Below are 21,121 nucleotides of genomic sequence, written 5' to 3'. Positions count from 1 at the left end.
AATGGAGTCATAATAAATATTTTGTAATAAAATCATATTCATGTAATAATTTTCCCATAGATGGACATTTAGGTTGTTTCATAGATCATTTACCACTGCAAAAAATAACATCCTTGTGAAAATATCCTTATGTACTGCTGCCTTTATTTCTAGAAGATTGATTCCCACTAGGGCTTGCCAAGTCAAAGGATATGCAAGTTTTTAGAAAAATACTAGATGAAATGAAGACTTTACAAGGTTGTGTGTTGTTTTTTTTAATGAAGTTTAAAAAGCAGTGTGAGCTTTCGAGAAATACTTCTTTTGTAACCAGGATTCTGACAAGTTCTCCCTCTTCAGGCAAACATAAATACCCTGGATATGTGTCCTTCCTTCTCCTTTCTACCATGCCAACACAAGCCTAGGAATATATCTGTCTTTCTGCAAATAAATACACCCGCTTTAGTCCCCAGGTGAAGAATCCTGATTCATTGTCCCAGAAAGGAAGTCTCCCCAGCTCAGACGCCTGAAAAACAGATCCATTGGGAACCCTAGGTGGACCTCACTAGAGGAGTGCCTGGCCACTGTGTGGTAGCACGAGCCTGTACTTAGAGTTAGGAGACCTAGTATCTAGTCTTGCTTTGACCACATGTATTTCTGTGATTTTGAGCAAATTAGTTGCCACTGGATGCTGTGAAGGCAAGGGACCATGTTTGTCCAGCATGTAGGATACTTAGTAAGAACTCAGTAATAAATACTAGTTAAATGATGTTTGTCTTCCCGGGCTTTGGTATTCTCCTCTAAAGTTGGAGAGGTTGGGCTACCTTCTAGCTCCAGTGTTCTGTGTTTCTTCTCACTACATCTACTCTTTCTTGATTCCGTGCCTTTATTAGGGCTGAGCTGAACTGGCTTCCTCCTTCCCCCCTTTCAAAAACCACAAAAAAAACTAAAGACACTGAACTTGCCTGTGACCATGGCCCTTTAAATAGCCAAAGTAAAACTGGGTTGCCAGGTGAACTTTACTCCATTTCCTTGTCCATAATGATTCTCTGTGGTACTTCACAAAGACCCAGGCATCCCCACCCCAGCCTCATAAGAGGCATTGTGAGATCAGGAGAAAAACAAAATGGCTCTGAAATACTATACAAAGCAAGAAAGCAAAGATCTTTCTAGTTAAACCCCAGAAGAACTGAAGAATTCGTGTGTGTGTGTGTGTGTGTGTGTGTGTGTGTGTGTGTGTGTGTGTGTGTGTTTGCCTGCCTTTTGATTTGCACATTCCCCACTCTCAGCTCTGGCTCTTTTGTGTCATAGAATGTTGGCATTTTAAGGGATCTTAGAGCGTCCAGAGACATTGAGTGACTTTCTCCAAAGTGACAGAGAATCCAAATTTCTGACTTCCAATAAAATGCCCTCCGTGCTAACTTGATAGGGTCAGGACAGTCTATTTCTTCCCTGAATAGAAGAGATGACCCGAAGCCAGGATCAACACGGGGCCATGCAGGGCTACAAAGACCCTAGAGCCTAGTAGGGAGGCTCCCCACAGGATGCACGTGTGGATGCATGTGTGTGCTGGTGCCCCGACTGCACAGACCTCCTCCTCGGGTCTGTTTCAGCAATGCAAACCTCACAAGAGGCCTGTGTGCGGCAGCAATGGCAAGACCTACCTCAACCACTGTGAGTTACATCGAGACGCCTGCCTCACTGGATCCAAAATCCAGGTTGATTATGACGGACACTGCAAAGGTAAGAAGTGCCTCCCAACTCCAGCCAGAGGAGCCAGAGGACAGAGCAGTGTGGCCTGGTTGCCCAGAGTCCTCTCCACTTGACCACAGCACCCGATGCCACAGAGACCACCCAGCTACTTGGAGAGGCAGCCTCTTGGCGCTCATGAACCTACTGGGTTTGCACTGGATAGCCCAGGCCTCTGCCCAGGGTTTCCTGCGTCAGAATCCCAAGGGGGGTTCCAGTACTTTCTGCAGTAGATAGGGGACCATGTCAATAGTCAATAATAATAAGGAAGTGTTTACATGAATTCTATACCTTTTTAAAAAGTAGGTGAATTTCACTTTTTAAATTTGGGCACCTCTCAGCCCTGCTATATATATTTCCTCTATTTTGCACTCAAACCACTGCCATTCAGATAAGATTGGAGGGGGTCTCAACCTCCTTGCTAATTAGATACCAGTTCCTTACCAAACAGCAGCCCTACTCAGCCCCTCTCAGCCTTGAACTGCCCTGGAGAAACAAGCTGTTTCCTGTGTGTGGGTCTCCACTCCATTTCCCTCTCTATAATAATTCCATATGAATTCTCCAAGTCCCAGCAACGCAACCCTACCCCACAAACCTAATAGGAGGAGGTTTGAGACTACAGGGCAACTCAGTGGCCTAAAAATGTGAAACAAAGCAGGGAAGAAAAGATCCCCATTCATAGGCCCTGGAAGAAGGAAAGGAGACAGGAACCCAGGACCAAATGATGAAAATGTTGCAAGTGGCCCCTGTAGTGTGGGATGATTTTAAACCTAGCAAAACACAGACATGTTCTTTTGTCTTCATTCTGCATTATGCATTTTCTCCTTTTGTCTTGCAGAGAAGAAATCTGTAAGTCCATCTGCCAGCCCAGGTGAGTGTCTATTTTTCCTACAGTGTGCATTTTAGGGAGGAAATTCTTTTCATGAAGGAATTTTGTGTTTCACATTCCCTGCTGAAGCCCATAAGATCTGTGTGTTAGAACTTGTGAGCCAGAACTGGTCATTCCTCAACACAGCTCAGAAAAGCTGCAAAACTGCATTTTTTTGTGCTTGACATTTGAAGCAGCTGGTTAGGTTGGAATGTTGGCTATGTTGTCCATTTTTGCTAAGTAGTGATTGCATTAAAAGGACAGGAAAGCCACTGAGTCTTTCTTTCAATGATCTGTAAGACATGCTGATGTCACAGGACTAACAGAATCAGAAGGCACAACTTGTTTGAAAGGGGATCATTGGAAATGCAAGTAGGACTTTTTCCATGATTTTCTATGAATAAAAATTAAAATTTCATTGTTACAGTTACAGAAGATTTAGCATATACTTTTCTTCAGATCTTTGCAATAATCTTGTGAGGTAGACCTTATTGTAATGACCTCATAGGTGAGGAAATTGATGCTCAGAGAGGTTAAGTGAGTTTCCTGAATTACACAGCTTAGAAGTGGCAGAGTGGGGAAAATTGCCCAGATTTACATTCCTCTGGCTCAGGGCCCTTTTCACATCCCAACATGTGTTGTCTTCCAGAAATTTCCTTTTGTCAAGGCTTTCCTTTCTCTTTTACCTCATCTACCCAACTCTCAGTCCCACCTGTTATTGCCATGTGTCTTAGAACAGCTGTCCAGAGCAGGGTTTCAGCATGGCCCTTTCTTGACCTTGTGTTCTGTGGTTTAGGACAAAGGATAATGCAGACAGTGTAAAATTTTAAGTGGGAGAAGATTTGATAGACCCAGTTGGTAAAAGGAAAAAGCTATGGAGAATTTAAAATCTTGTGGCATAAAAAATTGTCATGTGCTCCTTCATTCACTTATTATTTCAGCTCATCTTTGAGCCAAGAGAGCTATTTATTGATTGATTGATTTTTTTCCCCCTCAGCTTCCTTAGTTAATGAAAATAGTCCTTTATTTTTCCGCTCTGCGTTTTTCTCACCTAAGCAACATAGTTTCTCTGTTTCAATATTCTCAATTCTTATAATTTTTTTAGAAACATAAGCTTGAATCCTTGCTTAGATACTTTCTAATTGTGTACCCTGGGTTGACTCCTGTAAAATGTGTGTGATAATCTCGTGTCCCTGGAGTACTGTAAAAATTCAATGAGATGTCACATGCAGAGCCCCAGGCACTGAACCTCCCATGCAGTGGATGCTGGGTGACATTGGGGTCTCACTGCTCAGCTGACCTCACTCCCTTTTCCTGCAGTCGTTTGCTATCAGTCCAACCGGGATGAGCTCCGGCGTCGCATCATCCAGTGGCTGGAAGCAGAGATCATTCCAGATGGCTGGTTCTCTAAAGGCAGCAACTACAGTGAAATCCTAGACAAGTACTTTAAGGTAATCCAGAATTGGGGTCAAAGACTCTTCAGCTCCAGGGGCACCTGGGTGGCTCAGTCAGTTAAGCATCTGACTCTTGATTTCAGCTCAGGTCATGACCTTGTGGTTTTATGAGTTTGAGCCTCATATTGGCTCTGCGCTGACAAAGCAGAGCCTGCTTGAGATTCTCCCTCTCTCTCTGCCCCTCCCCTGCTCGCACTCTCTCTGTCTCAAAAATAAATAATAAAATAAAATAAATAAAATAAAATAAAATAAAATAAAATAAAAATAAAAAGACTCTTCAGCCCCAAAGAGATACTTCCTCTCCCATCACCAGATCACATCTCCCCATTGTTCCATGAAGCTGTGACAGTTGCTTTCTGGCCTGCTTGATCAGTGGGATTCCAGCAGTAGAGCCCTTGGGATCTAATGTACATGTATGTGGCCAGGTTCTATCCCCCTACCCTGTATGTATCCCCCTACCCTTTACCTTATAGAGCTGGCTGTTGATACAGTATACCTTTTGATCTCACCTATACCTAAGCCACTTCAGCATCTTTCCCACCTGGTCTGACATTTCTCTAAATCATTAACTTGACTGTCCCTGGCCTGTAGAGTGCTTCATCATCTAGGAAGAGTCAATGGACTGGCATTTCATGGTTCCAGGATTTTTCATTAACCTAGATATTGCTTGTCCCATTATTTAGTTTAAGAGACAGGTTGTTCCAATTGGAGATAGGAGAGATTCTGCTTTGAAAAAGATTGGAAATAGTATTTAGCAATGAGTGGAGCTCCCATGGCATGGATATTTCTCAGAGAGCTTGAGACAGTTGTTGGAAGAAGCAGTGAAGGGTGCTCTTCCAGCTGATTGACAAGAACACAGATACACACATACATACATCATACCCAGAGATAAAAATACCACAAGCAGAAGCATGCACACACACATCCCACATAGAGAGATGCACACCCCAGACAGAGACACAGCTACTCACAGACACACATTCAGATACCCACATTCCCACATAAGCAAAAAGCTCCCTTTACTTACAGACACGCATCTCTGGGTGGATGCCCTCAGATGCTCATCTGCAGATGTACATGTTCCCAGGTGCCTCCAGGGCCTGCCATCTCAAGCCCTAACCTGCCTGCATTCAGGAGCAACCCCAGGCACATGAAGGATTTCTTGGCAGCTCTGTGTCAACACCAGCCTAGTCTGTGGATTCCTCTTTCTCACTGACATTAATGGACCCTACAGATAGAGAAATACTGAATGTTTGGTCATTTCAGAGTTTGCTTGTGTTCCTGTCTTTAGAGAGCTCTCTCTCCTGTGGCAGAAGGTATGTCTCTCTGGGTTCCAAGTGTTTGAAGAAACAAACTCCCTTGGCTCTTGTTCATGTGGACAAGAAAGCACAGCCCTTCTCAGTCTATCCTCTATGTCAACCCCCCAACATTACAGGGCCCTTGGGGCAAGGGTGGTTCCTCATCTACACAGAAAAGCGTTATAGTACTGAGCCAGGAGAGTCACACAGGAGCAGAAAGAAACTTGAAGAAATTGATTTTTCAGAAGCTGAGTGAGCAGCACCTGCCAGGTCATTGTATACAGTGACTTTGCCATGGCCATGAAGGCCCAGGAGGCCACTGGTTCCAAGGGGCCTCTTGGGACCTTGTAATCATTCTTAGTGGCCTCTTGGTGGCACCCTGCCTCAGGCATCAGTGACACCTGTTATTAATTTGATTCTCAAGTGCTTGGGACCCACGCCCCCCTTGACGCCTGTCCACCTGTCCTGGCAGTAACTTCTCTAACAGGCCCCTATGTGAGACCCCTTGAGAAAGTGGCTTTCCTCTAGGGCATTCTCACTCCCGACCAATAAAGCTTCATCATGACTGACACAACGCTCGCTTCTCCCAGACACTCTGGGAGTGTCTTCTAAGAAAACAGGGATTTTACTATCTATTTTTTGATGATTATTGGAGTCCTGTGTGGTGCAGTCGTCAAAGAGAGATTCCTTCCCTCTAGGCAAACAGCTGTCTCTTGGTGAGAGATCTGATATCTCACAGAAACTGTTTCTGAACCAGTGAACTGCCCTCTAACCCAGCTGGCATTCCTTACGTCAAAATTAGTTGAAAAGAAAATCTAATCAGAATTTGGATAAGATGAAAACCAGACTCTCACTTCACCTAGTAATTCATTAATGATTTCTTAAGTGAAAGTGTAACAGAATGAAGAGGGCAGGCAGGTGGAGAGAGCCTTTCATGGCCATGTCATACACACACACCCTCTCGGTGGTGGACTCCTGGTGGCCAGAGCCAGAATTGGAGCCAGACTTCTTATCTCCTTGACTCTGGTATCATGTTCCCCATATCACCACAGATGCTGTGTGTGAGTGAGTGTCTGGCCTAGCTCATCCTCTGAACAGTCTCCAAACTTGCAGTAAGCCCCAAGCATGGGTTTCGTATCACACATCTTCCCGCCTTTCTACAACCCTACAGTTACATAGAAGAAAAGGGTGCTACATCACATACAGAGCTGGGAATTGCAGGCATACAGAGGTACTATGCCTTTTGTAAGTGGTTAGCTGAATAGAGGCTGAGTGAATTAGGTTGATTCGTTGTCCAAGATCAAAACCCCCTAAGTATGCCCCCCCTCCCAGGCAGTCCAGGCTGTTTCTGGGGTGGGTACCAGACCTCTTTTCCTATGGATTCCACATACAGCGCTGGCCTGGGGAGACCTGGCTGGGCCCTTGTGAGATGAGCGTGCACACAGGCTGGCCCTCCCCTCGGCTTCAGGCCTGGATTGTGGCCTGAGTGAACTGTGTGCACTCAGCACTGCCTTTTGGGAGCTGGCTGGGCTGTAGCCACCAGGTTCCTGGTGCCCCCAGGCACTGCCTGGCACTGGGTCTGCAGCCATGGCTGCATGGCTCGTCTTCAGACTCTCACTCTCAACAAGCTGTGATGGTGTTGGGGTGTGTGAGGGCTGCTTCTGTCTGTCCAGCACTTGCAACGTTTGTATTCAAGAAAGTCCTATACTGCTAAGAATGACTCCTGCCCAAGCTTATTTCATTTCTCTCCATTAATTAATCAAGACTTCACAAGGTGAAGGGCAGTTTCCTCAGGGGGAACATCTGAGACCTGTTCCTAGAAAATTTGTCAAGAATGATAAAAAGGTACTAAGCAAGGGCTGACATAGTTGTTTTGTACATGCCTGTCATTATGTATATCATGGAAAGATTTACAACCTTATAGCAGAGTACATGTGACACATGACAGGCATGGAAGGAGAGTCCCTTCTACCGGGAAGCCTGGACAGACTTTTCTTCAGAATCCCTTGTACCATCTGGTGAGCCACCTTCAACGTAACATGGGAATGCTGATAATTTCCCAGGGCAGCAGTCTGAGGCAGCCTATGGAAAGAATTTTTCCTAAAAACATTTTTCCTCCATTGGAACTATCTAGGAGGGCAGCAACATCCAACTTAGAATTTGATGGAAACTTGAAATCGACACCCTCTTCCAGCAGCTAGGGCCTGGGCATTTTGAATGGTCCCAAATGGCTATGGTCTGGGTTTAGCACCTTGCCAAGGAGGGGATAATGCCTGAGCTCACTATACCCTCACCTTGTGCTCGTGGGATGTCAGGTAGGTCATGAGGACAGCCTGTGTCGGTAAGCCAAGGACACCTACACATGTCTGTGGTGGGGCCCAGAGCAGAGGGGTGGACCACCCCTGCCTGCAGGTTATCAACTCGGGGCCTTTGCTTGCGACTTCTCACTGCTGTGCTTGGTTAGGGGCACCAGTGTGAATGTGAAGCATGACAGCAAGCCAGGGAAATAAGCAGCAAGAAGTGGTTATGTGACTCCCAGAGTGAGCTCTGAGGGTTGCCTGCATTGTTGTTCCCAAGTAGCTTGTTAGAAATATATATCCAGGGGCACCTGCGTGGCTCAGTCAGTTAAGCATCCGATTCTTGATTTCGTCTCAGGTCATGATCTCATGGTTCATGAGATCAAGCCCCAAGTTGGGCTCTGTGTTGACAGCATAGAGCCTGCTTGGGATTCTCTCCCTGCCTCTCTGCCCCTTTCCCGCTCATGTGTGCATGTGTGCACACTCTCTCCCTGTCTCTCAAAATAAATAAATAAGCTTAAAAAAAAAAAAGAAAGAAATAGACATCCTGGGCTCTGCCACAGAATCTGATTCATAATGTTCATCAAGGTTTGAGAGCAGGGTATGGTGGCTGGCTTGAACCCAGATGTTAAAGAGGAGAATGTCTGTGGGACGGTGTCAGGGATGAGGCTGCAGGGGGTTCTCTAGCACCCCAGGTGCCTGGGTAACACAGGTCTGTATTCCCACTGCCTTCTGAGCAGGGTGTGGGTTTGAAAGGCCCCCAGTGGCCTCTGCCCACACACTTTCGGTCTCTCATCTTGGGGTGCTGGTACCTTCTCTGGGGGCCCCAAGTCTTCAAGCCTTTGTTGCAGTAGGTGTGAGGCCAAGGCAGGGTTGGAATGGGTCAAGAGCCAAAGATGGGTCAAGCTGAGAGGGAGACAGATTACAAAATGTTCCTGAAAGTGCTCTTTATCCCCTTTCCAGAACGTTGATAATGGTGACTCTCGCTTAGACTCCAGTGAGTTACTGAAATTTGTGGAGCAGAATGAAACTGCCATCAACATCACTACCTATGCCGACCAGGAGAACAACAAGCTGCTTAGGTGAGTGCAGTTGAGGGGTCAGGGAGGGGCCCATGAGGGGAAGGCTGGATAGGAAAGGGGATTTGAACCCCTTCCTACCTGCAGAGGGGCCACCAGTGCCAGTGAGAAGTAAAAAGCAAAACAGGAATTCTGTCCTGGTCTATTTTGTGAACATTATGAACTAATATATTGAGCACCACTGGTATCTGATCAAATAGTTGTTGTTTTGCCAGAACTTACAAGGAATAGAAGAATGTAATTTTAAAGTAAATTATCAAGGTCACATCAGAGCAAGTGTGTTTCTGAGTGTCATGATAATGTTTTAATGGTTAATTTTTGGAAGGAATTATATCACCGTATTATTCAACTATAAGTCTAAAATAGCTTTAGTTCTGACTTTTAAGATAATTGGTGTTATTTCATATAGAGAACCCTAACTGTCACAAATGTAAGCATGTCCCTGTCCTTTTCTGATATTATTCCAGAGCAAATATTAATAACAATTAACCCCTAAGAAACTTCTGCTGTGGCTCCAGTACATCAGCAAGAATTAAAAATAGGAATAGCACCTCTTTTGTTCAGAAGAAATATAAAGCATGAAGCCCAGATTCTAGAATGATTCTCCCTTAGCAATATGCCATGGCCTTAGAATATAGTATCTGAAAATCCTTCATATTTTGATAACTTGAAATTAGATAATATTTTATTTTAAAGATCAATGTTTGATCTTCATAACATTCCAGTTAAGGAGGGCTCCCTGTCCTCATTTTACAGTTGAGAAAACAGGCTCAGAAAAGTTGAAGAACTAGCTCAAGGCCATTTGGGTAATAACTGATTGAACCAAGGCTCACATCCAAGCCAAGGGGAGAGTGAGGGAACTAGGATTCCATAAAACTTTTCTAAACATTTCTCTTTCTAGATAGTGATAGTGATAATGCCTGCTTGAACTCCATAGTCTTTCAGATCCCATATTCCATTCCTATCATCTACTTGTCTCCCTTCTGTTTTGATTTTCCTAGTTTGGTTGACTTGACCAGTACCATGGGGAAAGGGAATTGCTCACAGAAGGTGCACAGGTAGTGAAAACATATGCCAATCAAAGTGAACACAACCATTCAGGAAACTTTAGTCTTCTTGGAAGAACATTTGAACAATGTAAATGATCTGACATCAAGTATAACCAAGTAAAGTCTGGATGCTCACAGGAGTCAGGTTGGATGATAGTTGTGGGAAGGCATGTAGAAAGTTCCTCAGTTAGCAGTTGTCTCCTTGGCCTCCTCTGGAGGCCCCACTTGTATGTGATCCCAATGCTTAGGTCCTTTCTGCGGGAGTGAATTCAGGGTCTTACTGACACATTTCTCCTGTGTTTTGTTTCAGAGGACTCTGTGTTGATGCTCTCATTGAACTGTCTGACGAAAATGCTGACTGGAAACTCAGCTTCCAAGAGTTCCTCAAGTGCCTCAACCCGACCTTCAATCCTCCAGAGAGGAGTATGCTTAACCTAAGAAATATGTGGAGTTGAAGGGAATGAGGCATTTGGCAGGGGGCAGGGGGAGGGGCAAGATAGAATTGATGGAACTTTCCAGAGCTTGCTAAGAAAATTCCCTTTCACAATTCCAGACTGGGCCCCAGCCCATCAACTCTATGCTGAGGTTAGGATCCAACAATCTTTGGATCAATGGCATCATTTACTCAGATATGGTGCCTCTGAAGGTTAAGCAGAAGCAGGTCTTGTCTGGGAAAAGGGTAAGGTGCACAGACGATGGCCAAGATGTCCTGTTCCACTGTCACCCTAAACTGTTGCCCCTTATTTCTGGTCCCAACAGAGTGTGCCCTGGAGGATGAGACATATGCAGATGGAGCAGAGACCGAGGTGGACTGTAACCGTTGTGTCTGTGCCTGTGGAAACTGGGTCTGCACAGCCATGACCTGTGATGGTGAGCTGTGCCCCAGGAAGAAAGAAGGGACGGCAGGGAGAGGGCTTCCTTTGTGAACTCATCATGAGAGAAGTCAGGGTGGGGATGATGGAGAAGAGGGCAGTGGCCAGGAGCAAGGAAACTGGGGAGCAAGTGACAGACTACAACCTATAATGTTGGAGCACCCAGTGGGCAGCACTGGGACAAAGCACTTAGGCCAGACGCATTACGTTTGAAAATCACTCCAGAGGCTTGGCATAAGAGAGGTTTAAGACGCAGGGCAAGATCAAATGTTGATGTGAGATTGGAATCATCATAATAATAATGAAAGCAAATACTTAGTGAGAACTATGTACCAGGCACTCCACTAAGCACTCTACATATTAACCCACTTGATCCTTATGACAGCTTGGGAAATCTTATATGTAAAAGACTTAGGTGGTTGGAAAACAAAATGACTCCTGCTTGCCACCTATATCCAGCAGAGAAAGGAAAAATGTTCAAAGACCCTCTTTGAATTAACAGAATTGGATAATGCCTAAAAAAAGAAAGTTGAGACATGGTTAGGGTGGATTAGAGAGATAGAGGTGTCAGAGAGTTTGGGGGACCAGTGCAGAAACCAAATGGCATGTTGGAATGATGCCAAAGATCAAAAGAAACTCTTGAATCAAAGCCAGGTTATAGGGGAAAAACAGGCGTAATTCGGAGTAGAGGAAAGACAGAAAAGGGTGAGATCAGGTCTAGAATAGAGAGTCACATTGGGTTTGAGAAGAAAAGTCAGTAGGAACCAAGCCCCAATCTGGAACCACCAGATGGGGTGAACTTAAAATTATACCTTAAAGAAACTGAGACAAGAAAGAACGGGATGGTCTTAGGATCATGTTCAGGAAGGTCAGGTAAGAAGGTCAGGAAATTGGGAGACAGAGGTCAAGGACCCAGAAGATGTTTTTCTAGATAAGAAGCCTAGGCAGCAGCAACAGTACAAATGGAACTCAATTGTACCAGGGGATCCCTAGTCTTTTACTGCCCAGGACCAAGTCTCTTCTCAAAGTGGGAAGGCAGGAAGCCAACACAATTCCAGAGACAAATGGAAGAGTAGGAAGAGGCTGTTTAGAGACAGAAATCCTAAAAATTTCTGGAAGTCAAAACTAAGGGTATCCAGACCAAGTACACAGCAGCTACTGAAGCCAAGAGAGAACATTTCAAAATACTACCCCAGCCTGCCTCCATCAGGAAGCATCTTACATTCATCTTCCCCAAACCCCCTGCAGTAGCTCCCCACATCTAACTGCTCCTGGCCTGGCTTTGTAAAGGTAGCCATCCATTTCTAAGATAGGCAGTTGTTAAACATCTGCCTTATGGAATAAGCCTGATCACCTGGATAATAAGCCCCATCACATGCATCAGACAAAACCCAAATGATCACCTCCATGGGACAATGCCCACTTCCACAGCCACACTGGACAGCTCGTCCTCCCTCTCTGGATGGCCAGGTTTAGAGCCCTGTGTGGGTATAAAGAGCACCACAGATGGTGGTGCCCCAAGGTGAGCATGTCTTGGTGTGTGGGCCACGGAGCTGAGAGGACATTGTAGAGGCAGCACTCCAGAGTCAGTACCTGAACGTTAGTCTGGTCTTAGATCAGAAATCTCAATGGGGCAAAGAAAAAGTGACATCAAGATATAAAGCCAGGTAGAGCCACAGCTGAGGGAAACTGCTGTGATTAATGCCAAACTCAGGAAGGCATGGCGGAGCAGTGTTTCCTGACGGCAAACACTATACTTGGTAAATGTACAGAGTCTATCCCAAACCTACTGAATCAAACCCACAAAAGAGCAGCTTGGGAACCTCCACTTTTAAGATATATTCTATGGGTTTTTTTTTTTTTAATCACCATTTAAGTTTGGGAAACACTGCTAAATATAGTGGCTATCAACCCTGCCTGCACATTGCAATCACCTAGAAACTTTACAAAATCCTGGTGCCCAACAATAATTAAATCAGAGTCTAAAAGTGGAATTTAAACACGTGTATTTTGAAAAGTTCTCCATGTGAATGGTTGAGAATCCCTAGCCCATAGGAACGTCCTGAGTCAAGACCCAGATATTCCCCATAGATTTTACAGCAGGGCCAGTGCCTGGCATGGATATACGTGCTGGAGCAGTCGGAGACACTAGGAACAGAGGCCGGGATGGGGGGGTGGAAGAGATTGCTTGGTTCACAGTGTGTTACTTTGGAGGTGTCAGTTGAACTGGGACACTTCATATTCAGAGATATGCAGGCGGTTCACCTCTCCTTCCATAGGTTAAATGGGAGATGAAATTGAGAGCCTAAAAGGGAGATATTGGTAGGATCCCTAACTGGCTTCTATCAGTGAGCACTGCCCTGAGCTTTGGTTCTTCTTCCAGGAAAGAATCAGAAGGGGGCCCAGGCCCAGACAGAGGAGGAGATGACCAGATATGTCCAGGAGCTCCAGAAGCACCAGGTGAGTTGCAGACTCCATGCTGGCTCAGGTATTCCTGCTGCCACTAAGCCCTTCTGCCATTCAGATATCACCTAATGCTCCAGATGTCCAAAGAGCCACTCTGTTCCATACAATAGGTCCTGAATGATAAACCTATGCTATCAAACCATGATACGGACAGTTCCCTAATGGAGTCCTGTGTGGTCCAGCAGGTCCCAACAGATGTAGGTTACAACTTGGTAAATTGCTTTATAAGCAAGAATTAGCCAGGTGGTGATTTGCAAATATGTTGGAAGTGGTTTGCAAATGAGCATGGTCTATGGAAGTGTTGCTGCTTCCTGTCACGACCAGTGCCCGGACCTGAAGACTGTGAGCTTCTTGAGGGCAACAAGCAGGAAATAAGTGAATGTGGACCACAATAAAAGATATTTCAGTTAAATGCCAAGCTGGTTAGAAAACAGCCTGGGATTTTCAAAACCGAGAGAACTTAGGGGTTCTGTTTCCTGGAGACTTGAGAAGATAATAAATAAGAATTCTGTTCAGGTTCTGTATCATCAAGTTGAAGATCTTCTTGGGGAAAAGGCTTTTGGCAGAATAGCGATTCACTGACATAGATGGTAAAGGCCTGGAGAGAAAACATGGATGTGCTGGACTCTTGGGCCTGTCTTGCCCCTGATTTACCATGTAGTTAACAAAGGACATTGTGCCTCAGATCACCTGTCTCTACACTGGGTCTGTATACAAGCCTTCTCTCTGACTTAAGTTTTGAGAGAATCTAACAGTCACAAGAGCTGCTAAACTATTGAGATGAAATACTTGATTTCAAAATAATTATTAATATTAATAATGCTCAAAAATAAAATTGCTCATATTTATTGATGGTTTTTATATGCATTTTGTCATTATTGTCACTCATAATATAGAAACCTCATGTCAGTTTTGTTTTGTTTTTTAATTTATTTCTTTTGAGAGAGAGGCAGAGAGCGTGAGTAGAGGAGGGGCAGAGACACAGAATCCAGAGCAGGCTCCAGGCTCTGAGCTGTTAGCACAGAGCCCAATGTGGGGCTCGAACCCACAAGCCACGAGATCATGACCTGAGTCGAAGTCGGATGCTTAACTGACTGAGCCACCCAGGCACCCCCCTCATGTCAGTTTTTTAAGCAGAAGCTCCCAGCCTTTTGTTTTTCCGTATTTCATCAGTCTTGAGTCTCCAGATGAGTGCAACCACATAAAAGAAGAAAAAAAAAACTTAATAGGAATTCCTTTCCTCTGGGGTGGGGAAATGATCAGAGTAGACAGTGAGGAGTGGATTATAATAGCTAACATTTTTACATGTCTGTTTTATGTGAGTTCCCTCAGAAAGAAGACGCTAAGGCAAGGACTTGAGTACAAATAGTTTATTTGGGAAGCAATCCTAGGAGACACTAGACAGGGAGGTGGGAAGCCAGCCCAGGAAGGGAAGGAAGCAATAAAGAGCGTCTACCAAGGCATGTTACCACTGTGGGCGTGTGGAGCTTAGTCCTATTGTGGATCTCTGGGAACAGAGTTCCCATTGCTGAGGGGGAAGGGAGAAGGCACGTTCCTACACAAACTCTCATCAGCCATTGGCAAGGGCTGCCACCAGCGACATGAATTCCCTGGCATTTCTGACCTGCCAACATGTGTGGGCAAAGCAGGCTCCAGCAGCCAGAGAAAGCCTCAGGCAGAGAGGTGCAGGTGCTGGCAGTAAGAAGCTGTACCCGTGTACTGAACTGCTAAAGGCAAGGGGCTATGGATGGAGAACCAACCGTGTCTGCTAGATGCCAGGCACTGTTGTTTTTTATTTCCTAATTAGTTTTTTTTATTGAGATCTAATTTATATACCATAAAATTCACCCTTTTAAATATACAATCCAGTGGTTTTTATATATTCACAAGATCATCAACCATCACTACTACCTAATTCCAGAACATTTTCATTATCCCACAAAGACACCCTAGGCCCATTAGAAGTCATTCCCCATTCTGTCTTCTCCCAGCCCCTGGCGGCCACTCATCTACTTTCTAACTCTATTTCGATTTGCCTATTCTGGACATACACAAATGGAATCATACAGTATTTGGCATTTTCTGTTTGACTGCTTTCATCTAGCATTATGTTTTCAAGTCTATCCTTGTTATAGCATAGGTTGGCACTTCATTCCTTTTTATGGCTACATAACATTCCATTGTATGGATATACCACATTTTGTGTATCCAGTCGTCAGCTGATATTTAGGTTGTTTCCCCTTTTTTGCTATGATGAATGATGCTGCTAGGAACATTCTTGTTCCAGTTTTTGTGTGGACTTATGTTTTCAGGTCTCTTGGGTATATACCTAAGAGTGCACTTGCTGGATCCTATGGTAACTCTGTGATTAATCTTTTGAGGGCTGCCAGACTGTTTTGCAAAGTGGCTGTACCATTTCACATCCTTGCCAGCAGTGTTGCTCTTTTTTCACAAACTCACCACATTTGTCATTGTCCATTATGTTTTATTTTAGCCATTGTACTGGGTGTGAAGTGGCATCTCATTGTAGTCTTGACTTGTATTTCCCTAATGACTAATGACGTTGAACATTTTCTCATGTACTTACTGGCCGTAAGTAAGAAAGGCTTCTTTGGAGAAATGTGACACTGTTGTAAGAGGTGGCACTTTATTACCCTCACTTTGTAGTTGAGGACATTGAGGCACAGAAGTTTTTATAACATGGCCAAAGTCCCCCAGAAAATAGCATGTCCGTGACTCAAGTTCAGACAGTCTGCCTCTAGAACCTTTGTTCTTAACACCTCTCTGGACTGGGATCCAGAATATCTTGTAGCACTTGCATCTAGTATCCTTTTCTTCATTTTTAAAATGAGGATAATCATGTTTGACCTGTTGTGTCACAGGCGTTCAAGTGGGCTCAGCTACTAATTCAGTGACAGCCCCTATGTGACCATGTCAAAAATAAGACCTGATCTTTGCCCTCAGGTTCTTCTCATCCACAGAGGAGACAGACAAGCAAACAGAATGAAAATTTAGCACAAGCATGGATCTGTCAATGCTATATAAAGTCTTGAGGACTAGATAGATACCAATGATTCTTTTTTTTTTTTAATTCACAATGCTTATTTTCTCCTGCATCTCAAAGGAAACAGCTGAAAAGACCAAAAAAGTGAGCACCAAAGAGATCTAAAGAGGAGGCATCTGGGAAGGGCGTCCAGAGCCTGGCACCTTCTTTCACTTCAGCGCTGAGTTCAGTATATCCAAGTGTCTGCTACAATTGCCGAATCACCAGTATTTGCTTGTATAGCAATGAGTTTTATTTTGTCTATTTGTTTTGCAGTAAAGGAAATGGGGGTGGCTGGCGAGGAGGGGAAGGGCCATAGCCTTCATTTCTAGGAGTGCTTTGAGAGAAACTATAAATGGTGCTCAGGGGCTGGAGACAAGTAAGGAAACTGCATCAGGGTTGGGAGAGGAGCAGATCTGAACCACGGTCGGCCACGGCTATAAACGTCCTGCAGGGAGTGCGAATGATGCCAGAGAGAACTTTGCAGGCTGCCCCAGAGGAGGGGTCTGGCAGAAGCCCAGTGGAGAGGAACACATTCTGCGTCCAGCCCTTCCTGTCGCCATCAGCATAATAGACGTCCAGCATCTGTGCTTCTCATGGTCCCAACCACTGCCTCTAGATACACAGCCACCCTTCTCGTTACCCAGTTGTCCCTTAGGCTTGGAGTTTCTGGGAGGGTGCACACAAATGATGCAGATACTTGTATAACTTTGAGCCCCTTAGAGACCTAACCAAATTTTTAAGATACTTTTTACCAAAGGTGCTATTTTTCTGTAAAACTTTTTTTGGCAAGTTGACTTCATTCTTCAATTATTATCATTATATTATTGTTGTGTTTTAATATTTTATTTTCTTGACTAGAAACTGAGCTTTTGTAATTATTTTTCAGTAGTCCTGCCATTTCAAAGGAGGGAGAGTTTGGGGTTCTTTTCTGGTGCAGGGACCACTATAACCAAGACTCCTCCCGCCCTGCCACATACTAGATGCAGCCCAGAATTGTGTCCCCCTGGCTTCCAGTGGATCAGCAGTCTGCCAGCAGGTGCCTCAAACAGAAGCCAGGGAATACAAAGCATCTCCATACAAAGCTTTTAAGATCTAAAAAGCTAATTTGTTTCCATTTATTATGATAAGTTCATGCAAATCAGTATTCCAAAGAATGGAGACAAGTGCAGCCAAGCAAGGCTTAGATATCTGTGCTTAGATGTCAATATGTTTGTTGGTTCACCACTAGGAGAGTGATTTGGCCCTATCTCGTCCTATTTCTGGGCCTCAGTCTCCTCAGTGAGCAAGTAGGAATGCATTAATCTCAATTTGATAAATTACAAATTCTCTGGTTCTGATCATTGGTCCAGAAGGATACAGGTTCCTATGACTTTCCTTCTCCTTAGGATAAATGAAACCTTACTGTTGCAACAAAAGAGTCAGGTGGCCAAAATCCAGATGACCAAATCTGACCTCAGTCTGCACGGCTGCACTGGTTGTGCGGTGATGTAGTACCCTCTCCGGTAATGTCTGCCCAGGAAGAGAATGGGAAGGAGAACTACTCCACTTTGTTGAAACTTTTGCATTCCATCTTTAACCTTCTTGGAAACAGAAATAGCTTTCCCTTTGAAGATGAGGACAAAAGGTGGTTTCACCTTTTAAGAGGGGGGAGGGAATGGAAGTTGAGTCTTAAAACTGTGATTGGGGAGAAGACCATTGTTCCTGTGTTTTGGACTCTGTGATGATTAACCCCACTATTTACCATGTATAAGATGCATTTGGAATAACGAAGATTAAAAACTTGACAAAAGCGCTCATCTTCAGAAAGCAGATGGGGAATTGTATAGATTGCACTGCATGGGCAATACTGAGAACGTTGTGCTGGATGTGGAATTGCCTCTAAACAAGTTTCCTTGTTCTCCTTTGAAAGGAGAGCATTCTGTTTTGTTTAGAATTCTGACCTTTTAGATACATCCCATTTGAAAGCTCTCTTTGAGCCCTACTTGTGCACTCTGAAATGCACCTCCCTGTCCACTTGTCTTGGAGAGCTCCCACAGCACACCTTGATCAAGTTTTGCCAGCTCTTGGACATTGAGACAGAGGGCAGGCGTTCCAGTTTGTTTAAAGCTAGAATCCAGAGTGTCTCCTCACCAGTTACATTTAGGACAGTGGCTGCCATTTAAGATTACCCTACCCTGCACCACGGAATTCCCAAGAGCAAATCTGCATTCCTCCTGTAAATATGGACGCTATTGTCTGCACCACAGAATCACACGATCTGATGACCATTCATGGAAAGCTGCTAAATAGCCTAGTTTGGGGAGTCTTGCATGGAGCTTTGTATGGAGCAAATAGGATTAAATTGGGCTCAGTTCCTCCAGCTCTCTACAAGCACAGGGCTTAGACTGCAAGCTTCCTTGGGCTTTCTCAATGTGTATATGATTTTATTAATATATTGCAGTGTCTGTTAAGATTCAGTGTTCATGGAAACCTTCTCACATGCCATGACTCTGGACTCCATCACTGTTTTGGGAAAGCAGGGCTTCTCCACCTGCTAATAAGCCCATGTGAACAAGTCTGAATGTCTTTCCTTTACACTTAAGTTTTTAATCAAATGTCAAGCAGCAATTTGAACAGGTTTCTGTTGCCTATGTGTTTGTGAAATGTATTTGTATTTAGTAGGCTTCCATATTGCATTTAACTTGTTTTTGTAACTCCTGATTCTTTTTTTCTTCCCTTTTTTTTTTTTTTGGATACTATTGATAAATAAAGAAATTAAAATAGTAATTGTGTTGTTTTCCTTCCCCTGAATTAAGACTAAATAAAGTTGTGAGAACATTAACCATTTACCTCATAAAAGTCGATTTGGCTTTCGGGAGCCTTAAAAGAGGTCTGAAGAGTTTTTCCTAATAAAACCTTGGGACTGCAGCTGGGAGGGCAAATTTACTTAGGGACTGACAGAACAAGTTTATTTAAAAGGATCCTGGAGGCACCTGCGTGGCTCAGTCAGTTGAGCATCCAACTTTGGATTCAGGTCATGAATCCAGGTTCGTGGGTTCAAGCCCCACATTGGAGCTCGAATTCTGTCTCTCTCAAAAATAAACATTAAAAATTTAATATTAAAAAATAAAAGGATCCTGGACGGTGGGTCTGGAGTAGGAAATGATGAGAAATCAGAGAGCATTCCCTTTTTTTTTTTTTTAATTTTTTTAATGTTTATTTTTGAGAGAGAGAGACAGCATGAATGGGGAAGGGGAGAGAGGCGGGGAGATACAGAATCCAAAGCAGGCTCCAGGCTCTGAGCTGTCAGCATAGAGCCCAATGTGGGGCTTGAAGTCACGAACCCCAAGATCATGACCTGAGCCGAAGTCAGACACTCAACCGACTGAGCCACCCAGATGCTCCCAGATAACATTCTTATATTGGGCAGAGGTTAAACTAAATGGCTCCTAAAGCCCCTGAAGGTCCTATGAGACTGGAATGAAACCAGGTAAGGCTGGCTGCAGGTGAACCTGCATGAGAAGCCAAGTCAACCTGGAGATGTGGCACAGGGTGCCAAGGTCTAACTGGACAGCCTTAATGGCTTTCACCTGATACATACCCCATAAGGACAAACATTTCCAAGTGAAGTGAATGTTGGCTGGTTAAAACCTATTCTGCTCCACCTTGGAGACACATGACCATTACTTGCTTTCTGCCTCCCTACCCGAGTCTTACAGATACCATGCACTCCACACCCCCAATAATTATGTCTTCCAAATGTGCTCATTCCAGTTGGTTGAGGTTTACACTTTCTTAATTTTAATCTTCTGTGGAGAAGTCTTGCTTCTCTAAAATTACAGCCAAATCCCTTGATTGGATTTGGGGTATTACTCAAATGTTAATCAAATATTAAAAGGCAAACTCTGGTTATGTTATTGCAATAGACTACTGGTCTCAATCAGTTTGATTCTTCAAATCTTTATTCTCAGAAGGAATTTTAAACCAAATTTGAAGTGTACCTTGTCCACAGTCACTTTTAAATTCTGGCTAGCCTCCCCCAATCTTCCATGCTCTGGGAACACTGCTTTTACAATATTTACGTGTTAAGAAGTGAAAATGAATTAAAAATAGCCTGAAAGAAGCTTAATTCAGATGGTATGGTTCCTATAATCAAATGTGTTATTATGAATTGTGCAAATTAATACAAATTACTTTGATTAGCTTTAGTTTTAGAGTCCCTGTGTCAAATTCTCATCAGTCCTCTTGAATTATCTCTGAAATAAGGGGGAGGAGGGAGGAAGGAAAAAGAATGAATGGGTGGATAGCTCCAAGCAGATGCCATCAGAACCCTGGAGTAAATGTAGCATGGATGTGTGATGTGAAGAGGAAATCAGGACCACTGCTGGAGAAGGCTATTCCATGCTGGACCACAGGAGGCATCATGTTGCTGCCCTAATGAGACAGTCTTGCTGTCAACAGGAGGTAACTGAGTTCATTTTTAAAAATTATTTAACACATTTATTATTGAAAAGTAATATGGTAAAAAAACATGGTAAAAAAAACTGTCAAAATGCAACTAAAAAATCCATCCTTTTGGGGCACCTGGGTGGCTTGGTTAGTGAAGTGTCCGACTTTGGCTCAGGTCATGATCTCAAGGTTCAGTTTGTGGGTTTGAGCCCCGCATTGGGTTCTGTGCTGACCGCTCAGACCCTAACCCGAATTCTGTGTCTCCCTCTCTCTCCCCATCCGCTGCTGGCACGTGCTCTCTCTCGCTCAAAAATAAATAAACATTAAAAAAATGTTTTTTAAATCCATCCTCTTAGAGGGTGTGTATATTGACAAAGTTGCTTATAATTACTGATTGTCCTTCAAAGAAATTATACCTATTTACATTCACACCAAAAATATACAACTTAGCATCTATTTCCTACATTTTTGCAAGCACTGTGTCCTTAAACTTTTGGGCCTCTGATAGAGAAAAAATGGTAATTCATTTTTCTTTATTT

The 21,121-nt window shown here is 43.9% G+C and overlaps 1 protein-coding gene across 2 annotated transcripts in view; it reads left to right on the top strand.

Annotated features, from left to right (window-relative positions):
* The window catches only part of FSTL1 (follistatin like 1), a 51,758-nt gene extending 35,343 nt beyond the window's left edge, over positions 1 to 16,415 (top strand). The window contains exons 4-11 of one of the 2 annotated variants that reach the window (XM_042956286.1): positions 1,590 to 1,719; positions 2,564 to 2,596; positions 3,914 to 4,044; positions 8,606 to 8,724; positions 10,081 to 10,193; positions 10,530 to 10,640; positions 13,026 to 13,102; positions 16,233 to 16,415. In XM_042956286.1, coding sequence (XP_042812220.1) covers positions 1,590 to 1,719; positions 2,564 to 2,596; positions 3,914 to 4,044; positions 8,606 to 8,724; positions 10,081 to 10,193; positions 10,530 to 10,640; positions 13,026 to 13,102; positions 16,233 to 16,277 — 759 coding nt within the window. In that variant the 3' untranslated portion in view covers positions 16,278 to 16,415. Of the gene's footprint in view, positions 1 to 1,589; positions 1,720 to 2,563; positions 2,597 to 3,913; positions 4,045 to 8,605; positions 8,725 to 10,080; positions 10,194 to 10,529; positions 10,641 to 13,025; positions 13,103 to 13,624; positions 13,795 to 16,232 lie in introns of those variants that run through there. The other variant, XM_042956285.1, reaches the window with a different exon arrangement.
* Positions 16,416 to 21,121: the final 4,706 nt, after the last annotated feature.

The sequence above is a fragment of the Panthera tigris genome, chromosome C2 (assembly GCF_018350195.1).
Source record: "Panthera tigris isolate Pti1 chromosome C2, P.tigris_Pti1_mat1.1, whole genome shotgun sequence".
NCBI classification, from domain to species: domain Eukaryota; kingdom Metazoa; phylum Chordata; class Mammalia; order Carnivora; family Felidae; genus Panthera; species Panthera tigris.
Note: the sequence above shows the minus strand (reverse complement) of the source record. Positions and strands in the feature narration are given on the sequence as shown.